The sequence below is a fragment of the Miscanthus floridulus genome, chromosome 5 (assembly GCF_019320115.1).
Source record: "Miscanthus floridulus cultivar M001 chromosome 5, ASM1932011v1, whole genome shotgun sequence".
NCBI lineage: Eukaryota > Viridiplantae > Streptophyta > Magnoliopsida > Poales > Poaceae > Miscanthus > Miscanthus floridulus.
In genome coordinates, this window is record NC_089584.1 from 145,714,756 (window position 1) to 145,726,127 (window position 11,372).

General features: G+C 48.0%; 2 protein-coding genes across 2 annotated transcripts; one reads left to right on the plus strand and one right to left on the minus strand.

Annotated features, from left to right (window-relative positions):
• The first annotated feature begins 2,948 nt into the window (after positions 1-2,948).
• On the plus strand, positions 2,949-4,132 carry LOC136451097 (uncharacterized). Its single transcript, XM_066451840.1, has 2 exons — positions 2,949-3,325; positions 3,745-4,132. The coding sequence occupies exons 1-2, from the start codon at positions 3,047-3,049 to the stop codon at positions 3,937-3,939; spliced, it is 474 nt and encodes a 157-aa protein (XP_066307937.1). The 5' UTR covers positions 2,949-3,046; the 3' UTR covers positions 3,940-4,132.
• A 124-nt stretch (positions 4,133-4,256) lies between these two features.
• On the minus strand, positions 4,257-5,733 carry LOC136454001 (glucan endo-1,3-beta-glucosidase, acidic isoform-like). The gene is made up of 2 exons (XM_066454549.1): positions 5,628-5,733; positions 4,257-5,475 (listed from the first exon to the last, which is right to left on the minus strand). The coding sequence occupies exons 1-2, from the start codon at positions 5,731-5,733 to the stop codon at positions 4,550-4,552; spliced, it is 1,032 nt and encodes a 343-aa protein (XP_066310646.1). The 3' UTR covers positions 4,257-4,549.
• Positions 5,734-11,372: the final 5,639 nt, after the last annotated feature.

Sequence of the window (11,372 nt, forward strand, 5' to 3'; positions counted from 1 at the left end):
TACGTTACACGTACTCGTACTTGCAAGTTTGATGATTCAACAGGGCGCCGGGGTAGGACAAGAAGACGTGCTGGGCCCGCTGCCCCTTGGCCGAGTCGTGGAGTCACCGAGCTACAGCCTAGTACAGGGGAAAGCCGTGCTGCTGCCTGCTGGACTGCTGGTGCTTCTGTCACTCGCTGTTCGCTGCGCTGGTCGTCGTCGAAGCGAAGATTGACAGCGGGCATTCGGGCAAGGTCGCTGCAGCAGCTCAGTGGTACCACTACCAATAACCAGAGAGAGCAGCCAAAGCAGAGGAAAGATGAGAATCACTGAAGCAGAGACCGTCGTCTTTAATTTCCAGATTTTTTTCTTCCTCAACTTACACACACTCGTCGTCCCTGTAAACATGCAATAGGAGAGCAAACACGAAAAGCCACAGCCACAGTAAACAGGCGCTAGCATTGGCACAGCTGGCTGGTTCCCCTCCCGTTGCACCGTTTATCAAACCAGCCAACAGTGTTTCTCTCTCACAGCAATTTAGCTGGAACATTATTTTTTTCAGACCATTCGCTCAGTTGTGCCAGCATGACTACTCGGTACGTGTTTGTTGGCCATCTAGCTACTACGTACTGTACGTACTAGTTCCTAATTTTCTTGCACGGCACCCCCGGCCGGCACGGGTTCAGATTCTCTGCCTGGTGACTTATGCCATGCCCGATGCCCTCCATTCCACATCCAACGGCTGAAAGAAGAAAGCAACTTTTCCATCACAATAGCAAAGCTCAGCACCGGTGATTCTGGCCCAATATGGCTGCACGCGGTTGGCTGCCCTCCCCCATGCGCGGGATATTTTTTGGCGGAATTTTTTTTGACGGAAATAAAAGACTTTTTAATCATTTCATTGAAAATCCGAAACTAGATGCTATGCTCCACCTGACATAGAGTACAAGTTTATGTCTTATAAATTTCTGAACTTACGTACGGGTCCAATACCTGACATAGAGAAAAAAACTTTAGGTGCGTACATGATTTTTACATGGCCATTTTACGTGTTCAATATATATGACAGCTTGTATTTTATTAGAAGAGCATCTCAATTATGTAACATATTTTAATCGAGTCAGCTAACGTACATACTCAATTCAAATAACATGTATATTTTAGACCGTCGACGTTCACGTTCGTGTTAGCGTGTAATATGTTTTACATCGTCAACGTTCATGATTCAGTTAACGTGTTAATTAGATGTTGATATTTTTTTATGCATATAACATATTTTTTAACTGAGTATGTGAATTAAAAAAAGATTATTTGAATTTGCATTCAAGATATACTGGCCACGTTCGCGTGCCCTTAAACTCAGCTTGATCCGCTTCTTTTTTTATTCGTAACAGTGTTTTCCTCTCACAAATTCCTCTAGAATTTCTCCAAACCATCCAAATTCCTCCAGAACCATACCATCCGAACGGAGCCACTGTATGCTTTATCAGTTATTTTAGTAGGATACAATATTTATGCACAGTCACAGAACGGAAAAAGGAAAAAGGCGAGCACAAGAAAAGGTGCGGCAAGGAAGGTGCTGATTAGGAGGATTTGACTATATCTCTTTTTCTTTTCATAGATTAATTAATAATTAATTAAAAAAACTGTAAAAATCAAAGGGAATAGATTTATTTGAGGTACTACCTCCTAGTAAGTAAAGAGGTTACCATAGTATTGCTCATTAAAAATACTTAGTAAAATGCCGTTTAATTTTGCTATGAAAATACTTAGTAAAACTATATGTTATTTCTCTGTTTCATATATAATAATTCCGAGTTGGGCTATATTTGGGTCAAAACCACAGCTGGGCTTTGCTGTTTGGGGTGAAAAAGTTGCATCTTCTATCAGCCGTTGGATGTGAAATGGAGGGCATCGGGAGTAAGTCACCACCGGTGACTTTCCTTCGGCAAGTTAGAGAATCTGAACCCCGCCGGCATATACACACACGGACCATGCATCACGCCTGGCGCGACCCGTGACGCACGTACTACGTGGGTGGGGACTGCCCACTGGGGACGTGCGTGACGAGGAGCTAGGTGACGTGACGGCGGCGCGAGGGCAACCACGCAACTGGCCAGATGGCGCCGGGCGCCGGGCGATCGAGACGGGGACGACTCGGAAAGCGAGAGGCCGGGATCGGCACGCGCGATCTCGCTCGACGTCGCCGTCAGGGGATCACCGAGGACGTTTACGCCGGGCGGCGGCTAACCGCGCTTTGTTTCGGTGGTGGTTGTTACTCAGAGCGTGACTGAGACTGACGGGCGGTGGGCAGGTTCCGTTTCTCCCTCGTGCAAATTTCAAGCGGTGGCGCCATGCATTTCCCTTTCTTTTTTTCTTTTTCGTTCCACTTGGTGAATCGATCGGCGTCCTCCGAATCTACGGCCGATGGCGACCCAACGCCGGCCGGCAGGAGGTAGATGTGCACACTTCACGTGTCACATGTCCTTGCGTGATGCCAATTCTCTCTTTGTTTTTTATTTGTTTTATTACAAATAAAATATATCATCACGCCATTTTTTGTTTTTTTTATATAAAATGACGCCAATTCTCGCTTGCCGGAGTATATTAGTAGAAATTAAAGTACAAGTTTCGTTGGGCAATTTGTATATACTACTTATCTAAAGTCAAAATGGATTCGGCCCACATATTATTTTGCTAAAAAAAACGGTCCACATTTCTGCTTCTATCCAAGGGGAACGCCATATCGTTGAATGTTTGCTTCGGCAGCCCACCAGCTAAGTCGTTTAGTTGGGCTGAAACCACCCACGCTATTTTGGGCCGTTACTGCCCTACGCGGGCCTGGAAAAGCCTCTCCGTGACATCCAATCAAGCCCAATCCGCTTCTCTCCTGGGGTCCGTGCGCGTGCGCCACGTACATGTCATCACTGATTGAAGCGCGCACCTGCCAAGTGCCAACAGCACCACCGGATAAGGCAAGCGCTGCCCGCTGCCCGCTGCCCGCTGGGAGCCTGCGATTCTGCGAAGCAAGGAAGGAAGCCTCTGGGCTCTGGCAGCCGAGTAGCCCATGGCACGGGGCGGCCAGGTCGCGGCTCTCTCCCTGCCACCGCGTCTCGCCGCGACGCCACCGTGCTCCGGCCGCCCTGCCCGAGCTAGCTGCGCCAGGCCGGTGCCAGGAGGCGCGCGGCGGCGGGGCCGGGGACGCCTCATGGTGGTGCGGGCCGGCGGGCCGCCAAGCACGAACCAGCTCATCCTCGCCTTCGTGCTCCCGCTCTCCCTCTTCGTCGGCACGCTCGTCACCGCCGCCCGCGTCGCCGACGACCTCGACGACCGATTCCTAAGGGAGGTACGAATACGATACGATACGAGTACCACTACCACGCGCTCCTGTTACTGCTAGCAGCTAGCTGCTGCGCACTCTACTAATCAGCTGTTAGCTTCCTCGTTATGTGAATTCGTCCTGCCAGCCATTAACTGCGCGTCAGTAACCGATTGCATTGCTATTATTATTATTTGCACTTCGCAAATGAGATTGTGATGATGATTTTCGTCCACAAGCAAAATTGTTAGCAAGCAGCCAAGCACCATGCGCGTCTGATTGTAGTTAGTTGTACCTGCGAATAAAATTGCACATCTGGTTATTCCTCTCCTTGTTGGCCACTTGGCATACGCGAGAGCATGTCTGAACTGAAGAGACATACATACATACAGTGTTAAGTGTCAACACTTGGGCACTTGGCCAAACGGCTGTCCGTGCATGCGCAGATGGAAATAAACCGAGCGATACTGGAAGAGAACGAGGCGTCCGACGAGGACGGCGCCGGCGAGGAAGACGACGACGGCAACATTATTGTGTACGACGAAGGGGAGGAGGAGGAGCTGCCGCCGGTACCGGTGGAGGAGAAGGAGCCCGCTGTTGTTGGTCCACGCACCAGAAACAGGCCGAGAAGACGAGTGTAACCAGACGTTCTCTTCTCCGTGTTCATGTTCAGAGAGAGTTTAATTAGTTTGGCGATTGGCTCTCTTGGAAATATGCTCGGATTATGCCAAGGTTTGATCGGCAAAGCACTGCACAGATGTTTCGTTATATATGCGGTCACGCAGACTCGGATCGAGCGCAGAATACAGGCAATAAATACATCGCATCTGTGTACTCTGTCCCCTGCAGGCTCGTTGCTTTAGCCTTGTTTGGTCGCTGGGCGTAAAGTTTTTGATATCACGTCACGTCAGGTGTCACACCCTCGATCCTAATAAAAAAATAAATTATAGAATCCGTGAGTAAGCTGCGAGACGAATTTATTAAGCTAACTAATACGTCATTAGCATATGTGTTACTGTAGCACTTTATTATCAAATCATTAACTGATTAAGCTTAAAAGATTCGTCTCGCAAAATAGTCACCATCTGTACAATTAATTATTTTTTTAGTCCGTATTTAATACTTGGTGCATATGCAAACATTCGATGAACAAGGCCATCTATGCGCTCTTGAGTCTTTATGATGATATGTATATATGTTTATATCTTGTTCGATCGTGTATATATGGACCCGCGCGTGCGTCCCACTTGTTTAGGAGAAATTGATGGGGTACGCCGGCGATTTGTCCGGGTTGAAGAGTCCGAAGTGCCTCTCCGTCTCGGCTCCAGGCTTCTGGTCCTCGTTGAACATGGCGAAGATGTAGGTCTCGATGGATCCAGGGCGCTTGGGCGTGCCCTGCCCGACATGGTTGATGAGGTTCTGATTGTAGGTCTGCGCGTTCCCCGGAGTGGCGGCGTCGCCGCCAGCCGACGGCCACCCGCTCTCGGAAACGACGACGCCGACGTTCCCGGCGCCGGCGTTCTCGAGCGCGGAGACGAAGGTGTCGACGAGCGCGTCGAAGAGGTTCTGGTACGCGTTGCCGCCGTCCTGCACGACGGTCCCCGGCGACGTGAAGAGCGCGTAGCTGAGGTCGGTCTGGGCCTCGTTGCCCGTGTAGGAGAAGTACGGGTACACGTTGCAGAGCAGCGGCGCCCCCGTGCTCTGCAGGTACTGCGCGATGGGTCCCATGTACCCCTGCGAGAAGCTGCCCTGCGACGGCGGGAACCCCTGCGTGACGCCGCTCTGCACCGCCGTGGACACCTTGATGTTCCCCAGCCCGGCGTTGGCCAGCGCGGAGTTGACGTTCTGCATGGCGGGGAGGATGCTGTTGGTGTCCCCGCCGGAGACCTCGTTGCCCACGGCGATGTACTTGAAGTTGACCCCCGGGAACGCCTGCACGTTGCTCTGCACCCACGTGGCCGCCGCGCTCGGGTCGGAGGCCAGCGAGGAGAGGTCCGAGTTGGGCACGTCCATGATCACCCCGATGTTGCTGCCGCTCAGCGCGTTGAGAGCGTTGGTGTCCGGGAAGTAGATGCGCATCTGGTTGATGCCGTTGGACTGGTAGAGTTGCACCACGTCGCTCGCCGACGGCAGGTTGTCGCCGTTCACGCCGTAGCACACGCCGATGGCGTGGACTCCTGTACATCAGTGTCAATCATGCATGCATATCGGCATATCGCGATGATCAGCATTCGTGTGCGTGCACCAGGAGCTAGTATTAATGTATGATGTATGATGCGTGATGCATGAATGCCGGCCGTAAATACAATTGGGTACGTATATATCTGACCTGTAGGAGTGGCTGCAAATGCTCCGAGCAGCAATGCCAGTACAAGCATGGAAGCTCCAAGAAGCAATGCCAGTGCAAGCATGGAAGCGACACCCTGCTTCGACATCTTGGAAGGATCAGGATCAGGATCACTTGTACTCCTATGTTTGCAGCAGCTACAAACAGGTAACTGTAACCGATGCTACACTGGACTGCACTGCACTCTGCATGCAATTCACCCAGGCATCGGGCCGTATTTATAGCTAGCTAGGCAGGGCACGGCGGAGGCAAATTCTGAGAGATCTGCCCTCTCTCTGATCGCCCAGTTTTAGCGGCACCAATACCTCGTTCCGTTAACAGCAGGCGTTGGCTTACACCGGAAGCCACCGAGACGGATCTTGCCGCGGCGGCGACAGATCAACGTAGACCTCGCCGCGAGCATGTTGGCTTTCTCATCATCGAGCACTCCGGAGACAGTGCTGGTCGCGTCTGCGCCGGAACTCCTCCGGGTCCGGGACCCAGCAGCAGCCTCGGTGTTGGACCAAGGAGCTATCGCAACGCGGGCTCGCCGTGTGGGAGCTCGAGCGGTTCTGTCGCAGGGGCGACCACCTGCTCGAGCTGTCCGCTGTGGTCGAGGATGGTGAATTGGTGATAGAGATTTCAACTCTGCTAATGGGTTTCCTTCTTGAAATAATCTCTAATAAAACTCCAAATCTCTATAATAAAACCCCAAATGCATAAGCCGGCTGAAGCTGATTTGTTGTGAGAGAAAAATACTGTAGATTCTAGCTGATAAGCTGGCTGATAAGTTTAAGCGAGCATGCCTTTCTTGCTGACCTTCGTGTATGAAAAATTTTCAGAACCCAAGTACCTCGACAAGAGCAGTTTGTCATATCTGATGTAACTGTGAGTTAATATAACTGCTAACCAAAGCCCTGAGATGATACAGAGTTACAGACCCAAAAGGTTCCAGTGATGTCGGTACATGTTAGCAAAGGAAGTCGAAGCTGACACTTGCTTTGCTAACCCAAAATCACACACAACCGAAATTTCCAAAAGGCAACAATCGACAAGTGATGTTACAAATGGTTGCCCAATCGCATAACTGCTTCCGTGCCGATCACGTAGACGAAATTGCGTAGAAGATTGATATATGCCATGTGTCACGTAGAGGAAGAAGGTCTTTCAGATCAGAGAAAGGGCGGGTCTAGGCGGACTCGCCGCGCGGTGAGGCGGCGACCTGGCCAGCCGCACGGGATACTCGACGATTACGGAACGAAGGCCCCGTTCGGCTCCCGAAACTTCTGAATCGGCTAAAAAACACTATTCTGGTTAAATTATTGTGAGATAAAAACACTGTTTTTGTTAGAAAAACAAGCTGAATAGTATGGATTATAAGGTAAACCGAACGAGGCCGAAATGCGAACTTGTTATGCTACGAAGGATTGAAAATATTACTTTTTCTATAGCAACAAATACTGATCATACTAAAGTTTGCCCAAGCTCTAAAGGCCCTGTTCGTTTCGCTGAAAAGCTAGGTTGAAAAATATTGTTGGCTGATTTAGTATGAGAGAAAAAACATTGTATGATAGCTGATAAGTCAGACTAATAAGTTCAAAGGGTCACACGTCATACGTAGCACGTACTATTGGTTGGGACTAGTTGGGTCTCTTCGGAGACATCGGATAAAAAAAAGTTGGGACTAGTTGGGATGATTGGTATAAGAAAAATGGACCCTAAGCTCATTTACTTTGGATTTTGGTGTTTGATGATCAACACAACCAAATTGGACTAATGAATTTGCAAGTGTTTGTTTTATAGTCCAACAGGGTGCAAGACGTGACTCGGACGAAGGCGACGTGATGATCCGATGATCAACACCTCAAGCAATACCTTAGGAGCACAAGAAAAGACCCAAGATATCAAGCAAAGTCCAAGCATGAAGATTGGAACCAAGCCGTACGTAAGATCGCGAAGAAACGAGCTCGCAGAGGCGACCGGACGCTGGACCGGATGCTGGAAGCGCGACCGGACGCTGGACCGGTGGCTCAGCAGACAGGCGACCGGACGAGAGAACCGGACGCTGGCGGCAACCGACCGGACGTAGGGCAGCGTCCGATCAATTACAGAAAGGTTTCAGAGCGGCATATATGTGACCGGACGCGTCCGGTGGCAGACGACCGGACGCCAGCCAGCGTCCGATCAGTATATTGCCGGCTCAACGGTCGGGACGACCGGACGCGTCCGGTCAGGACGATTCAGCGTCCGGTCAGTAGCAGTTTCGCGGGAATTCGACCCCAACGGCTACTTTCTCAGTGGGGCTTATAAATACAACCCCCAACCGGCCATTTGAGGTGTGTGGTGCTGAGAAAACATACCAAGGGTGTTGATACATTATTTTAGTGATCTCCACATACATTGCTTAGTGTTTTATTATGTGATTAGCATAAGTGCTTTGCGAAGTACTTAGGTTGATTAGACCATCGCTTATGCGCTTGCTCTAGGTTTATGCCTAGTGTTTAGTGAGGTTTGCATACCTCTGCCACCCCGTGCTTGCGAGCACAAGTGTTGTACATCGAAGGGGCTTGAAGTCTTGCGAGATCACACCAACCGTGTTTGTGGTGTGGCCGCCACCGTGTACTGGAGGGAACAAGGTCCGCTGCATTTCGGCTGGAAGCTTGATAGTGAAAACGGTGGGGAGCATCCGGGAGAGGCTTGCCGAAAGGCACATCGGAGACCCACTTACGCGTGGGGATGGCCCGAGGCTATCCACGGAGTTACCCGACCGGGAGCTTGGCCCTTGCGAGGGGCTCCAACGAGGACTAGGGGGAAGCTTGCGCGCTTCTCGATACCTCGGTAAAAATACCGGAGTCGTCGACGGGAGTTTGCATATCTCTACCTTGCTCTTTAGCTTCCGCATTTACATTAATTTCTTTACTACGTTTGCGGTAGAGATAGCAACACACTAGCAAAATCATAGTTGCACATCTAGATAGCTTATCTATTGCATATGTTTTGCTAGGGTTAGAAAAAGAGGTCATAGTTTTGAGTTAGTATTTTAAGTTGCCTAATTCAACCCCCTCCATCTTAGGTGTTACGGTCCCTTCAATTGAGCTACAGCTATGGGAGAGGAGGAACGAAAGCCACGTCCCTTTTGGCTTGTATTTGGGGTGTTTGGTTCTTTAGTCACTCTTAAAATTCATGTAACATTAAATATTTAGATACTAATAAAAAATATTAAATATAGATTAATTATGAAACCAATTACACAGATGGAGACTAATTTACGAGATAATTTTTTAAGCCTAAGTAATCTGTCATTAGCCCATGTTTACTGTAGCACAATGTTGTCAAATTATGGACTAATTAGGCTTAAAAGATTCGTCCCGCAAATTAGTCACAAGTTGTGCAATTAGTTTTGTAATTAGTCTATATTTAATACTCCATGCATGTATCCAAACATTCGATGCGGCAGGAATTTATGAACCAAACAGGCTCTTTCTTATTTTCCTTTCACATCGTTCTTGGGTTGCTCTCTCCACCTTTTTCTCCATGACTTTTGCTTTTGGGTTGGTTTCTGTGGTCATCTCTTCCATAATGCTAACAGTTGCCTCAAAAAACAACAGATAATATGGAAGCTGAGTCCAAGTGATGCAACCAAATCCAGTTCTGATGACGTGTAGGTAAATGCAGAACTCAGGAACAAGAAATTCCCATGGAAGCCAGAGAGGAACAAGAAAACAAGTCTCACAATCCATACGTTCAATCTTTCAGGTTTCTTTCAGAAATCAACAGGCTCTTCCTGCCTATCAGCATCTTCTCAATTGGGATTCCAGGGCTTGTCCGGCTGGTATTAAAACCGGCTGATAAGCCGACTGAAGCTAATTTGTTGTGAGAGAAAAATACTATAGATTTTAGCTGATAAGCTGGCTAATAAGTTCAAGCGAACAGTCAAGCAGGCAACATGCACTTAATGCTTGTTCCAACCAGACTAGAAACAAACAATGCACCAAGGCATGACTTTATGGAAAAATACCCGAATTTACGCATCCGTTTTGCGAAACGGACGTGTAACTTCGAGAATTTCCATAAAGTCAAGTGAGGTTTGGCTAAAGCTGGGGATAGTCCTTCAGAATGGCAGCACACACTACTACAACATATTTTTCTTCTTATACTAAGATTGTCCCTCGTTAACACCTTATTTTTAGAAAGCATCCATAGGAAGAAAAGAACTCTATGAGGTATCTTAAAACTCCAATCCATCGAAACATGTACCGGTAACACCCCACTGAAATTAATCACTTTATTGAGGGATTGAGAGCAACAGACATCATTAGACAACAAGCTGCCAAATTAAGGAGTCTTCTTCGTCATAGGCCCCGTTCGCTTCGCTGAAAAAACAAACCAAAATACTATTCCGACTGATTTATTGTGAGAGAAAAATACTATTCCGGCTGAAAAAACAAGCTTAAAAAGACGGATTATAAGAGAAGCGAACATGACCTGTCAAATAAACTATAGAAGCTAACTAAACTACTTGTAACCAGAGGTTCATCAACATGTTATCGACACACCTTCTAATCGTTCATTTTGTAACACCCCAGGTGTTAGTCACAAGCTAAACAGTGGGTTTGGACTTAACATGAGATATCAAGTGACGATCAGGGGCTCTAGTTCAAACTTGTAAGATGTGACAAAGGCGTTGAGATCAATTGTCTAAAAATATGCCCCAACCTATTTTTCTTAAGAATCAAAGCAAAACTTTTATGCTTGACATTGACCTTTTCAAAATGTGCTTGAGGAGTGTTAATCATGTTTGTTTCATGTGCATCACATAAGCAAGAGCATAACCTTAAATTGATGCATTTGTCTGATCATGTGATGCTTTGTTTTCTATGCAACCTTTTGTGGTGATGTTGGGTAATGTAACCAAGTCATGCTTAATCACCTAAGAACAACATAGGATCAAAATAGACTAGGTTTGTGTTCATGTTCTAGCCCAAATTTGCTTCTAATGATCCTAAAGTTTCACCCTTTTTTATAATGCTGCTTTGACTTGTCGATGCGGGACCCACAGGATACACCGTAAGGGAGAGAGAAGATCTAGTCTAACTAGGATTCTTCCCATGTAATCTTAGTAGTAGTACTATTCAGTAATCCTACTAGGAACTCTCATTGTAAACCGACTAGGACTCTGGCCTCCTGACTATATAAAGGAGGGTAGGGCTCCTGAATAAGAGAACAACAATTGTACAACACTTTACAATCAATCCAACGCAAAGGCTAACGCCGACTGGACGTAGGGTTATTACTTGATCCACGATCGAGGGCCTGAACCAGGATAAATCGACTGTCTCTTGCGTTAACCATCGAGTTCAGCATACACCGAAGCCCGAACATACTGCCCCGAGTACCCCCGTGGCAGGCTATCGGTGGTAAAACATCGACAGCTAGCGCGCCAGGTAGGGGCTTTCGGCGACTTTGCATCTGAGAGCTCGATGGACCTTGATAACATGATCTTCCCGATGGGATCAACTTTCATCTTCGGCTCATGGATCTGCGAGACGGACAACTACGGCAAGCTTCAAGGCCATCTCCTCAAAGATCCGGATCATCATGAAGAATTTCCTATTTCGACAACTACGATGGATCAGCTCACTAGAAGATTCGCGCAGCTCATAATATCCGATTCAAATCAGATTTCACGGCTACGCGCATCCGACTCGAATTCAAGTTCCGTGTCCAAGGTGAAGTTTCATTCGAGTT

Excerpts from the sequence above, each read along its gene's own strand:
- LOC136451097 (XM_066451840.1), top strand. The coding sequence starts at position 3,047 with ATGGCACGGGGCGGCCAGGTCGCGGCTCTCTCCCTGCCACCGCGTCTC. Across the intron at positions 3,326-3,744 it reads ACGACCGATTCCTAAGGGAG|ATGGAAATAAACCGAGCGAT; the intron begins GTACGAATACGA and ends GTGCATGCGCAG.
- LOC136454001 (XM_066454549.1), bottom strand. The coding sequence starts at position 5,733 with ATGTCGAAGCAGGGTGTCGCTTCCATGCTTGCACTGGCATTGCTTCTT. Across the intron at positions 5,476-5,627 it reads ATTTGCAGCCACTCCTACAG|GAGTCCACGCCATCGGCGTG; the intron begins GTCAGATATATA and ends ACTGATGTACAG.